The sequence below is a fragment of the Panthera leo genome, chromosome A2, assembly GCF_018350215.1.
Source record: "Panthera leo isolate Ple1 chromosome A2, P.leo_Ple1_pat1.1, whole genome shotgun sequence".
Lineage (NCBI taxonomy): Eukaryota > Metazoa > Chordata > Mammalia > Carnivora > Felidae > Panthera > Panthera leo.
The window spans coordinates 11,512,221-11,533,193 of record NC_056680.1 but is presented as its reverse complement, the minus strand read 5'-3'; the positions used below and the strand labels follow the sequence as shown (position 1 = coordinate 11,533,193).

At 56.2% G+C, this 20,973-nt stretch overlaps 2 protein-coding genes across 2 annotated transcripts; both read left to right on the top strand.

Moving 5' to 3' along the window:
* Positions 1 to 420: 420 nt before the first annotated feature.
* PGLYRP2 (peptidoglycan recognition protein 2) lies at positions 421 to 6,229 on the top strand. Its single transcript, XM_042927467.1, has 5 exons — positions 421 to 511; positions 1,858 to 2,985; positions 4,096 to 4,306; positions 4,893 to 5,190; positions 6,082 to 6,229. The coding sequence occupies exons 1-5, from the start codon at positions 421 to 423 to the stop codon at positions 6,169 to 6,171; spliced, it is 1,818 nt and encodes a 605-aa protein (XP_042783401.1). The 3' UTR covers positions 6,172 to 6,229.
* A 1,661-nt stretch (positions 6,230 to 7,890) lies between these two features.
* Positions 7,891 to 20,120, top strand: RASAL3 (RAS protein activator like 3). Its single transcript, XM_042928759.1, has 18 exons — positions 7,891 to 8,845; positions 8,975 to 9,309; positions 11,079 to 11,209; positions 11,346 to 11,424; positions 11,534 to 11,595; positions 12,215 to 12,285; positions 12,886 to 13,012; positions 13,094 to 13,192; positions 13,644 to 14,186; positions 14,560 to 14,704; positions 14,959 to 15,103; positions 15,969 to 16,205; positions 16,339 to 16,540; positions 16,639 to 16,757; positions 17,666 to 18,056; positions 18,343 to 18,497; positions 19,025 to 19,088; positions 19,193 to 20,120. The coding sequence occupies exons 2-18, from the start codon at positions 8,988 to 8,990 to the stop codon at positions 19,334 to 19,336; spliced, it is 3,036 nt and encodes a 1,011-aa protein (XP_042784693.1). The 5' UTR covers positions 7,891 to 8,845; positions 8,975 to 8,987; the 3' UTR covers positions 19,337 to 20,120.
* The last annotated feature ends 853 nt before the right edge of the window (positions 20,121 to 20,973 follow it).

The window sequence follows — 20,973 nt, the reverse complement described above, 5'->3', positions numbered from 1 at the left end:
CAGCACAGCCGGTCTTACCAGTTGGGCAGACACCTGAGAGTCCCCTCCGGTGGCCAGCTGCAGCTCCAGAACAATAATTATAGGAAGGGGTTAGGGTTTGCTGGACCGGCCTCAGTCTGCCTCTCTTGGGAATGGGAAGTTTGTTGGAGTCTAAACTACTTGGCCTCCGGGCCCCTCCTGGGATGGGCCTGGCTTGCTGACCCTGGACCTCAGCCTGGGAGGGACAGGATAGGATGGGGGAGTCCCTGAAACCAGACAACCTTGACCCAGGGCACTCTGTCCCCATGCTCCTGCTACCTCCCACCCACAGCTCTGCAAGGGGCAGCTGTGTCATTCACCACTGGACTTTGACAGTAGCCAAAGGCACCAATCAATTCTCTCTTCCAGTTCTGCCAGCGTCTCCGCTGAGGTCAACTGGATATGCCCCTCAGAAGCTGGAACCCCACAATGGTGGCCCAGGGTGTCCTCTGGGTCCTGTTTGGATTGCTGCTGCGGCCGGAGCCCGGGACAGGTGGGTCAGAAGGCAGAGACCTGGGGCTGGGACTCGATTCTGCAAAAGTGTATTGTGCCCTCTCTGTGTCCAGCCCTGTACAGGGTGAGGCTGGAGACCCCAGGAGGCCCCAGTCTCAAGGAACCTCCAGTCTCCAGATGCTGCCAGCCCCAAAGGGTCAGGACTCAGGAGCTGGGGGAAGGACTTGGAGCCAGAAGAGCAAAAATCAGGAAAGTTTCCTGGAGGAGGGGACATAGATTTAAGATAAGAAGAAGGAAAAAAAAATCACTTGGTGGGGAAGCAGGAACGGGTGTTTTAGGCAAAAAGAAGAGACTGTCTGGAGAAGAACCTGGATTCTAGAAAGAGTGTAGGGATTAAAACTTCCTGGGTTCACATCCTGCCTCTGTCACTTCCTAGCTGTGTGATTCTAGGCAGACGATTTAGCCTCTCTGTGCTCACAGGGTCATTGTGAAGATTAAATGGGTTAGGTCACCTAGAATGGTGCCTGGCACATGGTAAATGTTTAATGAACATTAGCTGTCATTCAACATCCCATTCAGCTCGAGCCCAGCATTCCTCAGTTCCGGGGTCAGGCACTTGACACTTCCTTCACAGGGCACAGGCCCACTCTCCCCTCCCTGGCCATCCTTAGAGACACCTATCCCTCTAAAATCCCCCAAACTCCAAGCCATTAAAACCTCCATTTTGGGGCACCTCGTTGGCTCAGTCGGTTAAGCGTCTGGCTTCAGCTCAGGTCATGATCTCACAGTTCGTGGGTTCGAGCCCCACGTCAGGCTCTGTGCTGACAGCTCAGAGCCTGGAGCCTGCTTCAGATTCTGTGTCTCCCTCTCTCTCTGCCCCTCACCTGCTCACTCTCTCTCTCTCTCAGAAATAAAAAATAAAACATTAAAAATTAAAAGAAAAGAAAAATTCCATTTTCCCCTCAAAGCATCTGGGAGCTCTGCCCATTTTTGTCCATCCCACTGACACTACCCTGGCTTTCGCTACCTTCATCACTTACCTCCACACTGTCTCCCCTCTCCCTTCTCTAGCCTCCCCCAAATCCATTCTCCACATGGTAGCCAAAGGAGCAGCCTTAGAATACCAACCAGGCCCTGTCTCTCTCCTGCTCATGAACATGAACATGAACTCCTACTCATGAACATGGCTCCCCAGTGCTCACTGATCATCTAAGCTCCTTAACTGGCTATCTGTGCCTCAATTTCCTCATCTACACAAGGATGGTGTTGGGGGGTCACAGGGTTGTCCAGTGAAGAGCTGGGGGCATTGAGAAAATGTGAAAGCAGCAGGGGGAGGAGCAGGGGAGGTGCTGGGCCACTGGGCTAATGTTGTCTGTCCTCCTGCAGCAACCCTGCCCCTGCTCATGGACTCTGTCATCCAGGCCCTGGCTGAGCTCGAGCAGAAGGTACCAGCCACCAAGGCCAGGCACACTGCTTCTGCATGGCTGCTATTAGCCCAGGAGTCGGGTCCCCGCGATCTTGTCCATCACTTCCTGCTGGAGGGGCGGAGTCTCAAGGCCACCAGGCTGGATCCCCACCAACTGAGCCCAGAGCTTCGAGGTCTAACCAAGGACGTGGTCCAACATGGTGTTCGGGCCGGGCAGGAATATGGAGTTGTGCTGGCACCCGATGGCTCAACGGTGGCAGTGGAGCCTCTTCTGGCGGGGCTGGAGGCAGGGCTGCAGGGGTACAGGGTTGTAAACCTGCCCTTGGACAGCACGGCCAGCCCTCTGGATGCTGGAGCCACCTTTGCAGACACTGAAGCCACGGTTCCCGATGTAAGAGCCACATCTCCAGGGTTCAGGGATGCCCCTCCAGATGTCATCTCTGCAGATGTCGGAGCCATGTATTCAAATGTGAGAGCCGCAGATCTAGATGTCAAACCCACCTCTCCAGGTGTTAGACCTGGCTCTCCAGATGTCCCCGTCACCTCTCCGGATGTCCAAGCTCCCTCGCCAGGTACCGAAGTCAAGTCCCCGACCACGGTGGACAGCCTCCTGGTGGTCACCCTGGCCAGAGACCTGGGTCTGGCCTTCCTCCAGGGCCCTCAGACCTGGAGTCATTCAGGCCTGGGAACCGACGGTTGCTGGGACCAGCTATCTGCCCCCCGGACCTTCACACTCTTAGACTCCAAGGCATCGCCAGTCACCATGGCCTTCCTCAACGGTGCCCTGGACGGGGCCCTCCTAGGAGATTATCTAAGCCGAACTCCTGAGCCCCGGCTACCTCTCAGCCACCTACTGAGCCAATACTATGGTGCTGGGGTGGCTGGAAATCCAGGACTTTGCAGCAACCTCCGACGGCAGAACGGAGCTGCTCTGACTTCAGCCCCTACATTGACCCAGCAGGTGTGGGGGGCCCTCATCCTGCTACAGAAGCTGGAGCCAAAACACCCTCAACTGCAGGGCATGAGCCAAGAACAGCTGGCACAGGTAGCAACCAACGCTACCAAGGAATTCACTGAGGCCTTCCTGGGTGAGAACAGCCCCCATCCCCTGTGATTCCCTGCCCGCCCTCCCCCCCATCTCACAGATGCTACACTCTTAGCCTCATGTGGCCAGGGGGATCTAATTTAACTAAATTTAACAGCCCCTAGGCTTGGGGGATTCCAGAGGGAGAAATAAGGGTCCAGGCGGATGGGGGGGGGGAGGTGGGGGGGGGGGAGGTGGGGTGGGGGGGGTGCGGTGTGGGCAGGGCCGCATAGGTAAAGAAAGGCTAGATTTGGGTCTTAAAGGCTGAGTAAAAGTTCATCCGACCAATGGGGCGCCTGGGTGGCTCAGTCGGTTGGGCGGCCGACTTGGGCTCAGGTCATGATCTCGCGGTCCGTGGGTTCGAGCCCCGCGTCGGGCTCTGTGCTGACAGCTCAGAACCTGGAGCCTGTTTCAGATTCTGTGTCTCCCTCTTTCTCTGACCCTCCCCTGTTCATGCTCTGTCTCTCCCTGTCTCAAAAAGAAATAAATGTTAAAAAAAAAAAAAGTTCATCCGACCAAAAAAAAAAAAAAAAAAAAGGCGGGGGACAGGTAGAGAGAGGGCATTCTAGGAGGTGGGCTCAGCACATGCAAAGGCACAGAGGTTCAAATGGAAGTTCAGCCAGTTACTCCTGTGCATCTTTAGGGAAGTTGCTTCACTTCTCTGAACCTCTCCTTCTTCAGTGAAAATCATTGCTTCCTCTTGGATGTTCTGGGTGATTTAAGAAAGATGAAGCGTGTAAAGCAAGTAGCTTTACACAATTAGAGGGCAATAAACGGGGGCTGAGATCCCCCTCTTCTCAGCGTAGCTGACCCTCTCTAGAAATCAGAGCAGAGCCAGCTGGAGAGTGCTGAGTCCTGGACTGTAGCGGGCCTTAAAACAAGAGCTTAAATTATTGGGGTTTATCCTCAAGGTGATGGGAGTCATAGCAGATATTCCAACAGGACTGCGACGCTGTCAAATTTGGTTAAGTTAGATCCCCATGGCGGCCGGGGGAAATGTCCTCAGATCTGGAGGGAGGCTGGAGGACTGGTCCACACGTGCGCTTTACCGAGGATGCGGGCGGCAGGCAGAGAAACGCTGGCTGACCCCAGCCCTGGACTCCCTTCTCCGCAGGGTGCCCGGCCATCCACCCCCGTTGCCGCTGGGGCGCAGCACCATATCGGGGCCTCCCGACGCCGCTGCAGCTGCCCCTCGGGTTCTTGTACGTACATCACACGTACGTGCCGGCGCCACCCTGCACGGATTTCGCGCACTGCGCCGCCGACATGCGCTCGATGCAACGCTTCCACCAAGATACTCGGGGTTGGGACGACATTGGCTACAGGTAAACCGAGCCCGGCCGAGCGCTAACCTTTCAGGGTGGAGCCTGGGGTGGGCGGAGCCTGACCCAGGGGGGCGGGGTTTGGACCGGAGCCGCCAGGGCGAGAGGAGGCTTTTTGGGGGTGGGTGGAGCCAAGGTGGAGGGGCCGTGGCCTTGACTCAGGTCTGGGCCTTAACCGGGACCAGAAATACCTCAAAACGGCGGGATTCTTGGGTCTGGTGTAGGAACTAAGAAAAGAGCAGTGGAAAGAGCTGGGTCTGGGACAGGGCAGTGAGGGAATATGACCTAGGACAGAAAAGAGCTCTGGATTGGGCAGGAGCTGTACTTGAGACAATGTGGAGGGGGCTGGGTAGAAAGGGACGCGGCCAATGCTGAGGGGCAGATCCAGAAAAACGGAACCGTTTCTGCGGTGGCACGTGGGGAGAGGTGAGAGGATGGACGGGGTAGAGCCAGAGCGACCGGGGAGGAGTGGGGGGGACTTGGCGTGGAGGTGGCCCTTGGTTCGGGTGCAGAATTGGGGTAGGGGGCCGGCTGAAAGGCAGGGCGTCCCTCATGCAGCCTAGTGCCTGCTTCCCCCTCCCCTCTACAGTTTCGTGGTAGGCTCAGACGGCTACGTGTATGAGGGCCGCGGCTGGCACTGGGTGGGCGCGCACACACGCGGCCACAACTCCCGCGGCTTCGGCGTGGCCTTCGTGGGCAACTACACCGCGGAGCTGCCGGCGAAGGCTGCGCTTCACATCGTGCAGGACGTGCTCCCCGGCTGCGCAGTGCGCGCTGGCCTCCTGCGGCCAGACTACCAGATGCTTGGCCACCGCCAGCTCGTGCGCACTGACTGTCCTGGGGACGCGCTCTTCGACCTGCTGCGCACCTGGCCGCGCTTCGCTGCGGTGAGTACAAGACCCCACACTACCTGAGCCTGCGGCCCAGCTTTCCGCACAAGCCCAGAGCTCACCCCTGACCCCCGTGTGCCCGCCCAACCTCAGCAGGCCCCTGACTCCTCACTGCAACCCCTATGCCCATACAGCCTCAGCCAGGCTCCTGGGCCCCTTCGCAGTCCATCTATTCTGGCAACCTAGGCCCAGACTTCAGTCCTTCTGCTTACAACAGCTCCTACTCACTGATCTCTGCTTGCACAATGTCAGCTGAGCCCCGACCGAGCCAGCTTGTCCTTTACCCAGCCCCAACACCTCTGCCCTCCCAACCAAGGCATGGACTCCAACCCTACACAGCCTTTCTGCCCAAACAACCTCAGCCTGGCCTGCATAACTTATACCCAAGTTACCTCTTCTGCCTGTACACCCTCACCCAGACTACCCAAACTTGGCCTCACCCCATCCCTTACCCAAAAGGCCCTCGGTCTACACAACACTAACTTAGCCTGTGACCCTCTACAGAAAACCCCTTTGCCTGCACAACCTCTAGCCAGCTTCTAACTGTGCTGCCATCCTCTGCCCAATCTCAGCCCTAAGGATGCTTGCTCGCCCCAGCTTCCTTGACCCCTGATGGCAGCTCTTATGCTGGAGCAATCCATGTACAGCCAGCACAGCCTTGGCCTAATGATCCCACCTACCCCCTGCCCTCGATCACCTAAACACCTCTATATTCACACCTGCACAATCTCATCCTTAACCCTATTTCGTTAAGCTGGCTCGCAGTCTGCATCGTACTCACCCCCTCACTTTGGGCTTCTGTCCTCTTCCCTATCCAGGGTCCCACCATGATGGGGGCAGGCCCACCTCCCCCACTCCCCAAGCCTCACACTGCCCTCTATTTTCTAGAATGTGAAACCCAGAACAGCCAGGAGGGCTTCTAGAAGATCCGGAAGGAAGCCACCTGCAATGATCCTGCCAGCCTCAGACCTCCAATAAAGAGACAGTGGAAAGAAAGCCCGTGTCTGTGCACCATCCGTGTTTGCACACATTGTTTTAATTTGCGTTTGCCTAGAAGCAGGCCAGAGACAAGAATGCCAACGCAAGTAGTTTGCTTGGGAGGTGAAGGTGATCCTAGGACATATCAGTTGGGGATGCAGGAAGAGAGGTAGGGACGGGAAGGCATCCAGGAAAGGGTGCATTATCAAGCAAGTTGTTGTGGGGACATGCAGCTCAATCCCACCAGGGACCTCTGGGGGACAGTGTAAGACACGCCCCTCAGAGTTGTCCCACTCAAGAGGCAAGGGAGCTGGGTGTTGATTCTCCAGACTTCATAGTCGTTGGCTAAGGGCTAATCTTGGGGAGGTATTAATTCTCTGGCACTTTGGGGCTGCTTGTTGCGTAGAGAGGGAGAGTGGGCGCCATACATCAGAGAAAGATCTCCAGCAAAAATGCAGGCAGTTGGGAGTGGATCAGTATTCAGTGAAGTGGGAAAGACTCAGGGACACATCAGAACACGGGGAAACTCTGCGTGTGTGCACAGTGACCGGATTGAATGCAGTAAGAATGAGGTGGACATACCTAAGGTGTATACACCTCTGTGCACATGTCCAGCTCCAGGAAAAGGGTCTTTGGCCCTCATGGAAGATCCTGCACCTTGGGATGGGTTACAGAATTTGTGAGGCACAGGGCAAAATGAAAATGCAGAGCCCTCTGTCCAAAAAGCAGGAACTTCTGGGTGCCTGGGTGGCTCAGTGGGTTGGGCATCCAACTCTTGGCTTCGGCTCAGGTCATGGTCTCGCAGTTGGTGGGTTCGAGCCCCGCATCGGGCTCCGTGCTGATAGTGTGGAGACTGATTGGGATTCTCTCTCTCTCTCTCTCTCTCTCTCTCTCTAAGTAAATAAAAATACATTTTTTTAATTTTTTTTAACGTTTATTTATTTTTGAGACAGAGAGAGATCGAGCTGAGCGGGGGAGGGTCACAGTGAGAGGGAGACAGAGAATCTGAAACAGGCTCCAGGCTCTGAGCAGTCAGCACAGAGCCCGACACGGGGCTCGAACTCACAGACTGTGAGATCATGACCTGAGCCGAAGTCGGACGCTTAACCGACCAAGCCACCCAGGCGCCTCAAAAAACATTTGTTTTAAAGCAGGAACTTCAAGACAGTGACAGCAAAGCATTAAATGTAGTCTGGAGACTTTCTATGTGTGGGGGTCCTGGACGCCTGCCCAGGCCACGTGTCCATGAATGTGATCCTACCCACCCCATCCTGTGGATTCTGGTCACCCTTGCCTTTGCACAAACTCTTCCTTCTACCTGGCATGCCCTTCCCATGGTCAGCTCCTTATGCCTTGGGTCCCAAGTGTCACCTCTTCAGGGAGGTCCTCCTGGATTTTTTCACTTCTGCTCAGCCTCTACTCCAGTCTATTTTCCTCCAATTCCTACCCACCAGCTAGAAATGTCTGGCGTTTATATTCAGGATCTGTTTTCCTCATGGGACTGTGAGCTCCAGGAGGGCAAGAACCAAATCCATTTTGTTCCCCGTGGCTTCTCCCGCACCTAGTACATATTATGTAGGCATTCAGGAAGCATTTATTGAATAAATGAATAAGCCAAGGCTCCCGTTATGAACCTTCTGTAACCAATGCTATCGTCTTGTTGTACAAATAAGGAAACCGAGGCTCAGAGAGGAAGTGACTTGCTGGAGGTCACACAGTGAGAGGACCAGCTGGCACTGGAGCCCACTCCTGGGCCAGGATTCGACGGACTCTCATGCTGACTCATTTATTTCTCAGAACAGCACTTGCTCACCTCTTTTTACAAGTAAACACTCACCGAGGTATAACAGAGATACGGGGAAGTGCACCGAAATGTACAGCTCAATAAATTTTCAAAACAGAACACACACAGTGTCACCAGCACCCAGTTCGAGAAATGGGACACGTTAAATTTCTTATGTGACCTTCACCTCAATTAGGGGAAAAAAAAATCAACTCCCAGATGCTCCACTACCCTCTTCCCAAGGAGACCGAAATCCTGACTTGTTGCACATAGTTTTGCCTCCCTTGCAACTTTATGTCAAAGGAACTACACGGTATTTACTCTTCACTGTTTGTGATTCATCCAAGTTCAACCATTCAGCAGTTTGTTCATTTCGTTGCTGCATAGTATTCCACTGTGGGAAGAGACACAACTTATTCCTTCTCCAGTAGACGGACACTTGAGTTGCCTCCAGCTTGGGACTATTACAGACAGCACTGGTAGGTCTATTGGATGTATACCTCCCACTGCAACTGCTGGGTCAGAGGAGAGCTGTATAGTCAATGTTAGTAGATCGTGCCAGTTTTCCACCTTAGGTGAATTGATCTACACTCTGACCAGCAGAGACCTCGAGGTGCTCCGTATTCTCACCAGCACTTGTTCAGTATGTACCCATTTCGCAGAGAAGGTATCTGAGGCTCAGAGAGGCTGCCTCCCAGGCAGTGAGAGATTCTGGGTCCTACTCAGTCACCTCTCACCTCCTCTCCTCCTGCATCCTGCCCCCACTGTGCCCTCCCAGCCTGGCTGTGGGGTGGGGTGGGACAGACAGGGTCACGTGGAGTTGCGTTCAGCGGGAGGAAGCCAGGCAGGGTGCAGACGGCTGCCGATTTTGGGGCTGGTCGGGAAATCAAGGTAAGGGAGGGAGTGCGTGTGGCCACTAAGGGGGTTCCCTGGGGGCAGAGCTGAGAGTGGGGAGGGGGCCAAGATGAGGACAGCATGTGGGAACACACTGGGCAGAACTGTCACCCTCTTGTCCCCCAGGAGAACCCCTGCCATGAACCCATCATCACCGTGCAAGGCCTCCCAAACCCAGCCTGCAGCTTCGTCCCTGCTAACGTCCTACCGCTGGCACACAGGGGGTGATGGGGAGAAAGTAGCTGGAGGGTCCCGCTGGGGCCGACTTGCAGGCTGGGGGAGGGCACTAAGCCACCAGGAGCCCGTGGTCAGCAGTCAGCCAGCCTCTCGCTCGCTGTTCCGTCGTGTCCTCTCTTCGCCCCCCAAGGAATCACGCACAAGCCGCCTCCGGCTATCCAAGACCCTCTGGGGGAGGCATAAGAGCCCATCGCTGGAACCAGAGCCAGAGCCAGAGGCCCCAGGTACATGGCTCCCCCACCCAGGCTGGGAGGGAGGCCGGATGCTTGGGTTTTGTCTGCCTCCGGAGCATCAGCCCTACAGACACAGGAAGTTGTGGGGAGTGCAAAAGCCCAACAGGAAGTGGCTGGGGCCCAGCTGCCCTCTTCCCTCTTCCCCCTCACACAGGGACTGGGGGTAGGGGGGAGTGGTCAGGGACCTGCGTGCTGGGGGTCCACCCTGGGGAAGGGAATGGGACTACACTAAGGGTAGCCCTGCCCAGATACCAAATGGCTCTTGGCCCCAGTGGGTCTCTCCTCATATCCAATAGCCCAGCTCATTCTCTCCTGCCTGGGTATCATCTCAGCTGCCTCCTGCTCTCTAGCCCTCTGGCCTCCATATCTTAAGTTCCTTCACCTTGGACCTCAGCTTCTCCATCAGCTAAGTGGGGATCATAATCCGTACCTTAAAGCATATTTTATTTAATTCACATTCATTCATTCATTCATTCATTCATCCATTCATTCATGCATTCAAACAGAGATCTGTCAAGCATTTACTACATGCCAGGCCTTGATTTAGTCACTAAGGACGCAGCAGTGAACAAAACGGATGAAACTGCCTGCCCCATGTAGCTCATACTGGGCATGACAGACAGTAAACAGAAAGTGATAGATTGGGCTGTTACACAGAGGGATCTAGAAGAGTAAGGGATAGGCCATGAAGATTGAATGTATGTACGAATGTAGCATGAACGTAGCACCAGCCCAGGGCCCGGTATGTTCTAAGTGATCTACGAACAAGTGGAGCTATTTATTCCCCTGATGGGAAAACCATAGGGTGACAGGTAATCTGGGGGGTTAATTCAGCCCTTCTATTCCTGGAAGCTCTTTTCATATGCCCATTTTGCAGATGTATCACTTCAACCTCCCACTCCACAGGATCCAGAGAGAGTTCCAACAAGCAAGACTGCTTCTGCTTCTCCCCTGCTCAAATGCCACCCATGGCTCCCCATTACCCCCAGGATGAAATCCCACAATTCTCTAACTGGCACCCAAGTTTCTGCACCAATCTCTTCCTGGACCTTTCCCTCTTGCCTCTGAGCTCTCTGAGCCCTTCTTGCCTTTCCTGGGCATCTGCCATCTCCCAGCCTTTGCTCAAACTGCTCTTGCCACTGTCCCATCTTGCCACCATCTCTGTCAACATCCAACCTGCTGTTCAAGACCCGCTGAAAACCTACTGTCTCTGGAGGCTTTTCCTGACCCACTGCACCACCACCTCCCCCTACCCTGATCTTTTTTCTATTCCTTTCTCAAATGTTGAATGCTTTCCACCTTATAATAGTTATTTATGTAAGGAACCAAGGATGCTGGCTTGCTCTTTAACCTCCTAGATCAACCTGCTGTCTTGGTTAAGAGAATGCTTGTGTCCGAAGCCTGGCTCAACCACGCACAAGCTGTGTGACCTTGGGGAGGTCACTCAACCTCTCTGGTTTTCAGTTTCCTCCTTGGCAAAATGGGGGTTCTAATAGCCCTTTGAATGGCTTTTGGAGGATTAAATGAGAGAAGGCGTGTGGAGTAGTAAACACAGTACAGGGTACATGTGTCCACCACCCCTGGCCTGGAGGGACAAGGTCCAGAGAGGGGTGGAAACTTGTCCAACAACAGCCTGACATGGCTGCCGGGTGGGCTGGGGCCAGGGGGAGAGGAGATACTTGGGAGGGAACCCCCTGATGAGCCTCTATGAATGGAGAGGGAAAGACTCCTATGTCCCCGGCACCCCCTCCTCTACCCAGAGCCTGAGCCAGAGCCAGAGACCCCTGCCCCACAGATCCCGGAGGCCCCCACACCTGACGTACCCATCTGGAACATTGGGGCCTTCACCCTGCTTGATGGGAAGCTGGTGCTGCTTGGCAGTGAGGAGGAGGTGAGAAGGGGCACAGGAGCAAGGGGAGGGAAGAAGAGGGTGGGAAGGAGACAGAAGAGAGTGGCGGGAGAGGGTAATGGAAATGTGTCTGCCTGCCTGGCTCCCCTTTATGACTACCCACTTTTCTGGAGAACAGGGTCCTCGCCGGCCCAGGCTGGGGAGTGCTAGCTCTGGGGGCAGCATCCAGGTAGCCATGGGGAGCCTCAGGGATCCAGGTGAGTTGTTTCAGAGGTGGGGAGGGCTGGGGCATTTGGGAACCTGTCAAGGTGGGGCAGAATCCAAGATGATCCCACCCCCCAACCTTCCACCCCTGACCGTCTACAGATCGGACCCCCGGAAAGACCGAGCCAGAGGCTGCTGGCCCCAACCAGGTCCACAACGTTCGGGTGAGGCATCCAGTGGGAGGCAGAGGGGACAGCAAAGACTCCCAGAGCCTCAGAGATGAAAGGGGACTCTTACTGGGTGATCTTGGGCAGGTCACTGACCCACCTATGGCTTCAGTGTCCCCATCTGTCAAATGGCAATAATGAGAGAACCTCCCTCTCAGGGCTGTTTATGAGAAGTTAGTAGAGAATGCAGAATAGCCTAGGATTGGCGCTTTATTTTTTTTTAATTTTTTTAAACTTTTTATTTATTTATTTATTTTTGAGACAGAGAGAGACAGACCATGAACGGGGGAGGGGCAGAGAGAGAGGGAGACACAGAATCGGAAGCAGGCTCCAGGCTCTGAGCCAACAGCCCAGAGCATGACGCAGGGCTTGAACTCACGGACTGCGAGATTGTGACCTGAGCTGAAGTCGGCCGCTTAACCGACTGAGCCACCCAGGCGCCCCAGGATTGGTGCTTTAGAAAGCGGGGCTATTGCTTGCCTTTATTATTACTGCTAATACAGCCTGAGCTTGTGGTCCCCCCTGCAAACCAGCAGACCATCCAGGACACCCCGGGGGGAAAGAAGCTGAGGAGGGAGAACAAGGTTCTGCCCACCTGATATCCCCTTTCCCACAGGGATTGCTCAAGAGGCTGAAAGAGAAGAAAAAGGCCAGGTCAGAGCTTGGAGCCAATGCCTCCCGGGATGGGTAAGTGTCTCTGAGGGGCCGGAGGGACTGGGATTCAACACTGCGCCCTCCACCTCCACCTGCATCATTCCCCCCCTTCACCAAAACCCCGATACAGCCCCGGCTGTGTCCGGCCGCATGTTGAGCAATACTGGAGCCACTGAAAGAAGGGGGGCGGGGGCAGAGTTTGACACAATAACTCTCAATCAGGAACTAAGTCAACACCCTGGTCTGGGAGTGTCAGGGAAGGGACACATGAGCTAAGATCTGAAGGAAGGATGGAAGTCAACCAGGCCAAGAGGGGCAGGAAAAGTATTCCAGGCTAGGAAGCAGGGAGTGCAAAGGCCAAGGGGCCAGACGGAGTGACAAAAACAAGGCTAGTATGACTGGAGTTCAGAGAAAGGGATTCATTGGAGGCACATGAGGTCAAAAGGTGACAAGGACTGTACCATATGAGGTCATACAGGCCACCATGAGGAGTTGAGCTTATCCTAAAAGGTTAGGTTCAAGTCCGATTTCGTTTCAAGTTCATCCTGGCCTCTCTCCACCCTTCAGGCTGTAGGGGGTGGGTTGGTGGGGAGGAGAGAAGTACGACCACTTATCCAACCGCCCCCTCCTCAGGCCTCCCAGTGCTCTGGGCTCTCGGGAATCGCTGGCCACGCTCTCCGAGCTCGACTTGGGTGCTGAGCGGGATGTGCGTGTCTGGCCACTGCATCCCAGCCTCCTGGAGGAGCCTCACTGTTTCCAGGTAAATGCAGACAACTCTCCCTCTGACCCCGACCCTTTGGTTCCACCTTGGCCTCAACCCTTGGATCCTCATCCCCAACAGGTAACTTGGGCGGGCGGGAGCCGCTGCTTTTCTTGTCGCTCCGCCGCTGAGAGAGACCGCTGGATGGAGGACCTTCGCCGCCACTTCCAACCCAGCCAGGTCAGTACAGATTAGTGGGACATGAAGGCCCCGCCCTCGGCCATGGTCACGGCCCCGCCCTTCCCCCCACCCAACCCCTCACCGGCGCCCTAACGCGGCCTCTGAGATACACCTCCCCGCTAACACCTTTGCAACCACTCCGAGACCCTCCCTAGCTTCCTTCCATTACCAGCTCCTGGCACAAAAAATCGCGTGCCTTCTATTCACTCCGGGCCCTATTTGCCCCCAAAGCCCCGCCTACCAGGCAAACGCCAAGTCCCCACCCCGCGGCTACTCCTTACCCTGGAGTCCGGATCTCGCCGCGAGAGCCCAGAAAAGCAGGAGGGCTTTCGCAGAACCACCTTGAGACCGCCGTGGGCCCTGTCTCCCCCCAAGGGCCCAGCGATCTCCCTGGGGGCACGGTCCCCACGTCGAGCACCGACGCCTCCTCCCAACCCACTCCCGTCCGCAGGACAACTTGGAGCGGGAAGAGACGTGGCTGAGCGTGTGGGTGCACGAGGCAAAAGGGCTGCCCCGAGCGGCGGCGGGGACAGCAGGCGTGCGCGCCGAGCTGTGGCTGGACGGCGCGCTGCTGGCGCGCACAGCGCCGCGGGCTGGCCCGGGCCAGCTCTTCTGGGCCGAGCGCTTCCACTTCGAGGCGCTGCCTCCGGCGCGTCGCCTGTCGTTACGGCTGCGCGGAGCTGGCCCAGGGGGAGCGGCGCTCGGCCGCGTGTCACTGGCACTGGAGGAGCTGGGCGTCCCCCGCGCGCCCGCCGCGGGCCTGGAGCGCTGGTTCCCGCTGCTCGGGGCGCCAGCAGGCGCAGCGCTGCGGGCGCGGATCCGGGCGCGGCGCCTGCGCGTGCTGCCGTCGGAGCGCTACAAGGAGCTGGCGGAGTTCCTCACCTTCCACTACGCGCGCCTCTGCGGGGCGCTGGAGCCCGCGTTGTCTGCCCAGGCCAAGGAGGAGCTGGCGGCTTCCATGGTGCGCGTGCTGCAGGCCACCGGCCGGGCGCAGGTGCGGCACTGCGACGGGGCGGACGCGAGTGACCCGAGGCTGACTGATCACGCGCCCCGGGGAGCAGGGTGTAGGGGGGCAGGTGGCGCAGGACCCCAGTTGCACAGACGAGGGGCGGGGCACCATCAGGGGCGGGACCTGAGCTTCAGCTGCGAGGGGTGGGGCCTGAGCAGAGACTCTGAGCTGAAAGATTTAATTTTCTGCTGCGAGGGGTGGAGGTTCCGGCCCCGTGAGCCCTAGGAGTGAGGACCGGACCTGAGCGGCAGCCTATGAGGGGCGGGGCCTGTGTCCCAGGTGTGAGTGATTGGCCAAGGGCTCGTATTCCCCCTGGCTCAGTCTGCAACCCGCGCAACGTGAACTCCACTGTGCCCAGGCACTGGTGACAGATCTGGGCACCGCAGAGCTGGCGCGCAGTGGAGGCCGTGAGGCGCTGCTGTTCCGGGAAAACACATTGGCCACCAAGGCCATCGATGAGTACATGAAGCTGGTGGCACAGGATTACCTCCAAGAGACTCTGGGTGAGTCGGAGAGTGGATGTCAGAGGCTGTCTGGGCACGCTAGGGAACCCCAAGGAAGATCTGGGAGCTTCTAGGTAACCTGGATGCTGGTAGTGGGTGGTGCCTTTGGGGGTGCTGAAATCCTGGAGGCAACTGGGGGCTCCCCCAAAGATGTTAGGTGTCTCCAGAGGAAGCTGGACATGGAGTTGGAGGCCAAGTGTGGTGGGTTCTGGTGGTCACGGCCCTGGCCGCTGTCTGGCTGTGCTGTGCTGCAGGGCAGGTCGTGCGGCGTCTCTGTGCTTCCACTGAGGACTGTGAAGTGGACCCCAGCAAGTGCCCTCCCCCAGAGCTGCCACAGCACCAGGCCAGACTGCGAAACAGTTGTGAGGAAGTCTTCCAAAACATCATCCACTCCTACAAGTAAGAATCAGGGCCCCAGCCCCTGAGCCTACCCCTACATCTCATCCACTGTGCTAATAACCGTGACTCCTAATTGGGGTTGCCAGCTAAAATACGGGATGCCTAGTTAAATGTGATGCAACAGTTGAGACATCCTTTTACTAAAAAAAATATGTATTGTTTAATCTGAAATTCAAGTTTACTGTTTGTCCTGAACTTGTATTTGCTAAATATGACAACCCATTCCCAATGTCATGTCAACTTGGGGTTACTGACCCCAAATAACCTGGGACCCAATTCCTTATCCTCTAGCTACAGGTGGCCCCATACCCTAATTCCATGCCACCTGACCCCAGTTAACATAGGACCTCAATCATGACCTCTGATTCTAGGTGATGCTAACCCCCCAATCCCATGACCTTGACCTTAAATGACCCTGATCCCCAAATCCCATGCAACTGATCACAAAAAACCTGGGATTCCAGTTCCTTGAATTCTGACCCTAGGTGAACCCATACGTCTAGTCCCATGTCACTTGGGACATCAATACCGTGATTTCTGAACCTAGGTTACCCTGTAACCTCAAGTCCATTCTACTTTATATAGTGTAATCTGGCACCCCAATCTCCTATCCAGTTATAGCTACATCCCAAGCTCATGGTCTATATCTCCATGTCAACCTGTATCCCCACCTCCAAGATTACTGACTCCAGAGGTCACCACAATACTTACACCATAAATCCTGACCCCAAGTGTTATTATCCCCAGTGTCTCCAATCCTGGAACCCACAATGTAGGTGACTCCTGACGTCTGACCTTAGGACTTTTACATGAATATGACCTTTATGCCTACTTCCCCCTCTGACCATCGCCTCTTCTGCCCCAGCTGGTTCCCAGCAGAGCTGGGCACTGTGTTCTCAGGCTGGAGAGAAGCATGCAAGGCCCGTGGCTCTGAGGCACTGGGCCCCCGACTGGTGTGTGCCTCTCTCTTCCTGCGGCTCCTGTGTCCTGCCATCCTGGCACCCAGCCTCTTTGGTCTGGCACCAGAGCACCCCGCACCTGGCCCAGCCCGCGCCCTCACACTGATCGCCAAGGTCATCCAGAACCTCGCCAACAGTGCCCCGTAGGTGCTAGGAGGCTGGCCCCATCCTTAGCTGGGAGGCTGGGTGGCCCTGGTTGGGACATCCCTGACGGTATGCCAGGGGAGTGGGGTGGCAGATGACTAGTTTGATCCACCCCGTCCACCCTTGACCCAGGTTTGGTGAGAAGGAGGCCTACATGGGCTTCATGAACAGCTTCCTGGAGGATCATGGGCCAGCCATGCAACAATTCCTGGACCAAGTGGCCATGGTGGATGTGGATGCAGCACCCAGTGGTTACCAGGGCAGCAGTGACCTAGCCCTCCAGCTGGCAGTCCTGCACGCCCAGCTCTGTACCATCTTTGCTGAACTTGACCAGGTATAGCCAGAGCCCAGGGTGTGTGTGGGGTAGGGAGGGCGGCAAGAGGCCTCCGGACCTAAAGAGCTGCTTACCATTCTCCCTCCATGCCTCATTAGGCAACCCGTGACAGCCTGGAACCCCTGCCCACCATCCTGCGAGCCATTGAGGAGGGCCGGCCTGTACCTGTGACTGTGCCGATGCGTCTCCCACCACCCCCAGCCCAAGTTCATGGCAGGTAACCTGCTGCCTCAAGTCTGGTCCAGTTCTGATGGGTGAGAGCAGAGGCAGAACCAAAGGCAAGCACAGGGTCAGACTGGGGTCAGAGGTGAAGACAAGATCATGTCAGCAGTCAGGAACAGGGTCACGTTGGGATTCTGTCTCAGAAACAGTGTTGCATAAAGGTCAGAGGCTGGAGATGGGGTCACCTGAGGGATCAGAGAGAAGCTCACAGTATGGTACTGAGTCAAATTGGAGCCCAAGGTGGGGATTGGTCATTGCAGAGGTCAGGGAGAGGTCACATTTGGGGTCAGACAGAGAAAGTGATATTGTGGTCAGTGATGAGGGTCAGGTTTCAGTGATACGTTGTGGAGGGGATCAAATCAGGGGTCAGATCAGGGTCTGATGTTAAGATGCACCATCAAGGGTCAGGGAAGGGTTCGTATGGTAAGTCCATCAGGCCCAGCGTCAAATGGGGTCAAGGGTTATACATAAAGTCATATGGTCACAGTCAGGGTCCATGGTCTGTGCGGAGGCAGACAGGGTCAGCTTCAGGTCAGAGGTCAGGGACAAAAGGAGGGTCAGGTAGGGCAGAAAGGGGATATTCCTGTGAGCAGAGGTCTAGCCCAGGGTCAGATTGAAATCAGAGGTTACAGAGATAGTCAGGTCAAGAATCACCTTGTGTCAAAAGTCAGGGACAAGGCTAGAGAGGAGTCAAAAGTTTCATTGGAGTCAGGTCGAAGATCATAGAGAGGACAGTATTGTCAGAAGTCCAGGGCAAGATCAGAGGTGGAAATGTGATTCCATCAGCGACGGGGTCGCATAGAAAAGATCAGAAGTGGAATCATTTCTGGTCAGAGGTAGGTTTGGGGTCAGCTCAGGGGCCAGTCAAGGATCTGAGCTCCCCGCCCCCCGTTCTCCTCCCAGTTTCTCTGCAGGGGAGAAGCCAGGCTTCCTGGCTCCCCGGGATCTCCCCAAGCACACCCCGCTCATCTCCAAGAGCCAGTCCCTACGCAGCGTTCACGGCGCAGGGAGTTGGGCGCGACCGCAGCCGGACGAAGAGCGGCCCCCGAGGCTGCCCCGGCCGGTGCAGCGCACGCAGAGCGTCCCTGCGGGCCGCCCAGCTCGTCGCCGCCCCTCTGCAGGGCCACGGCCACGACCCAAAAGCTCGCTACGCGCGGGGCCCGCTCCCCGCGGCCGGCCCTGGACAGGGGCCTCAGCATCGTTGCCTCGGAAGCCCTCGGTGCCGTGGCAGCGCCAGCTGGACCAGCCGCGGGACAGAGACCAGGCACTGGGCACGCACCGACCCGTGGGCAAGGTGAGGTCCAGCTCAGGTCTCTGCACAGGGGGGGAAGACGGGACTGGAAAGACAAGAAGCCAGGCAGGTCTGGGTTCAAATACCGAGCTCGCTGCGCTGTGTGACCCCGGGGCTAGTTTGCAACCCTCTTAGGTCCTCAGTTTCCTCCTTTGCAAAACTTGAGCGAGGTTTCCTAACGGAGCAGGGCAGTGAGGAGGCAGAGCGCAAGGGACAAGGAGGTCTGGGTTTTTCGGGGAGAAGATGGGGCGGGACGACGGGTCAGATTACAGCTGCTCCCTTCCCACAGTTAGAGCTGCAGTGTGAGGTGGCCGCCCTGCGCGAGGAGCAGAAGGCTCTGTCCCGCCTCGTGGAGTCGCTGGGCACCGACATCCGGGCTTTGATGGAGAGGCAGGAGCAGCTTCAGGACCAGCTGCAAGACCTGGACTCCAGGCTCCGCCAAGGGTGAACCCCGCCCTCTCCATTAGCTCTGCCCCCGGGTCAGCCCGCTGTAATCAGATCTGCCGTGGCCCCACTTTCATTCAGGCCCTGCCTCTCAATCCCGCTCAAATCACTCCTGACAGGCCACGCCCCTCTGCCAGCCCCGCCCCAACACACCTGTCTCTCCCCCCTCTTAGTTCCTCCCACCCCAGTTCGCTGGCGAGTCCTATCCTCTAGGCCCCACTCCTCAATCAGCCCCTCCCAAAACGGTTGGTCCCGGGCTTCTCAATCTGGGCACACCTCCATCGCGGTCCCCACTTCACCCAGACTGTCCAAGCCCCGTCCCCCAAGAATTGCTCGGTTCTTTCCTCCCAGCCATTCGAGGCTCTGATTCAGCCCGGGCTTCAATTTTATCTAGGCTCCGCCCCCTAGTGTAGACAAACTCCGCCTCCGCACCAAGCCCCGCCCCCTGATTTCCTGGCTGCCCAACCCGGAGCTGGAGCGGAGTTTCTCAGCCTCTGACCCTCCCTTCTTGCCCCTGATCCCCACAGGACCTCGCAGTTGGATCCAGAGAGTGGCCGTCCAAGCGGTGAGGATCACAGGCTGAAAAGTCTGGTGAGACCCTTGCCCCAGCCGCGGGGAAGATGTGGGCGGTGAGGGAACCAGGGTTGGGGTGCGACCCACCCCTGGCTCCGAGCCCACTGCCACTGCCTCTCCAGGAGCGCCGCCTGGCTGAGATGGAGAGTACTCAGGTCCAGCTGAGGAATGTGGTGCAAAGCCTGCAGCTTCTTTCAAGAACGCCGGGATCCCGGAGCCAGTCCCTCCCCCTCAAACCACCGTGTATCAACGGAGATACCACCTGAGCTGTCCACGCTGCCCCACGTGGTCTGGGAGCAGATGGCCGTCCCCGAGGCCTGTCCGACCCCTGTTCCAGCCCTAAGTGGCCTACAGTAGGGAGTGGAGCTTTAGCTGCCAAAAAGTCTGGCACTATGAGGTTACCCAGTAAAATTTTGATTTCAGTAAAATCGATGGATTTTTTTGCCCCTAAGTGTTGCCAGTCAGAAAGCACCCCACTCCCACCATTCAGGTCTCCCAAATTCACTCCTAATTAGAGGTCTCATGGAAGGGATACATGAGGAGATTCTCACCAGCTGTGTGACCTTAGACCTTTACTCTGTCAGAACCTCAATTTCCTCTTCTGTAAAGTGGATCTAAAGTTTCTTACACAGTAGAAGACCCATAGTTGAAGGTGTTCGATAAAAGGTATTCATCATTGTTAGAGGCAGTACCTGCTTCTCAATGAAGCCCAGTCCCCAGATGATAGCATCTTCCTAGGCCCCCAAGTCCCACGCCAACTCCCTCATGATAGGGAAAGCATAGGTCTGGGAGGCAGATGGAGGAAGGGGTGAGTAGGTGTGAAGACCGTTGAGCTCCGTGGGTGTTGGTTGGGTAAATGAGTGGACATTTGAATCATGGGTGAACGGATGGGTGGGAGGTAAGGTGAATGGGACAGTAGGCAAGTAAATAGGTTAGCATTTGGTGAATATTTGCCCTGGTAGGTGAGTAAGTAGGCAGATAGCCCAGATAGGTGTGTCTGCCTAGAAGAGACCTGGATCACAGTGGAAAATAAATATGTGAGTTAATTGAGTAAGTGGTTATATATATTGCATGAATATTTGTCGGGGTCTCCTGAGACTCTTGAGCTATACAGTGGGGAACCAATAATGAACAAGGCAGATGGGACTCCTGTCCTCATGGAGCTTACACTCTAACGGAGGAGGCAAGTAAATGTGCAACTGAAAGATGGACATGGCTTGGGTCCATGGCCCAAGCATGGACCATGCATGGCTGGTCCACCCACCCACCCTGCATGGCTGGGTGAAAGGGTGTGTGCAGGGATAGGTGGATGCTTGCTTGGTTGTATGGATAAGTAAGTATTTACTTGTGTGGTGGGTGGGTGAGCAGGTAGATGGGATGTGGATGGGTGGACTCAGTGGGTGTTCAGATGGGTTGTGGGGGTTTGGGTGGGTGGCTAGCTGGCTCACAGGACCAGATGTTGGTTGAGTGGTGGATGGATGAGTGGGTAGATGGGAAGTGAATGGGTGGTTTGAGTGGGTGTTTAGATGGATGGGTGGATAGGTGGTTAGTTGATTGAATGGATAGATGAGTGGTTGGTTGAGTGTGTGGATGAATGAGTGGGGAGATGAATGGTGGTTGAACGTGTGGATAGGTGGTGGATGGGAGAAGGCCACAGACTTCTTATGTACTCACAATGGGGTAGTTCTGGAGGCTGTGATCCTTGGGGTTGGATGGAGAAAAGGGGCTTAATATTGGGGACCTAGGGCAGCTCTAGGGGCATGGAGGCGCTGAAGTCCAGCGTGGATAATGCGAAAGGAGGGAGAAGGCTTGTGGTTGGAAGGTAGCCGACTGGGGGCAAGGGACTGAAGGATAAGGATTGGCTGGGTGGAGTTCTCAGTGACCTATAAATGACTCAGGGGGG

What these genes read in the sequence shown, in the direction of transcription:
- PGLYRP2 (XM_042927467.1), top strand. Translation starts at nt 421, where the DNA reads ATGCCCCTCAGAAGCTGGAACCCCACAATGGTGGCCCAGGGTGTCCTC. An exon ending in ATTCACTGAGGCCTTCCTGG is followed by an intron (nt 2,986 to 4,095) that starts GTGAGAACAGCC and finishes CCTTCTCCGCAG; the next exon opens with GGTGCCCGGCCATCCACCCC. An exon ending in CCTGGCCGCGCTTCGCTGCG is followed by an intron (nt 5,191 to 6,081) that starts GTGAGTACAAGA and finishes TCTATTTTCTAG; the next exon opens with AATGTGAAACCCAGAACAGC.
- RASAL3 (XM_042928759.1), top strand. Translation starts at nt 8,988, where the DNA reads ATGAACCCATCATCACCGTGCAAGGCCTCCCAAACCCAGCCTGCAGCT. An exon ending in GCCACTTCCAACCCAGCCAG is followed by an intron (nt 13,193 to 13,643) that starts GTCAGTACAGAT and finishes TCCCGTCCGCAG; the next exon opens with GACAACTTGGAGCGGGAAGA. An exon ending in AACATCATCCACTCCTACAA is followed by an intron (nt 15,104 to 15,968) that starts GTAAGAATCAGG and finishes CTTCTGCCCCAG; the next exon opens with CTGGTTCCCAGCAGAGCTGG.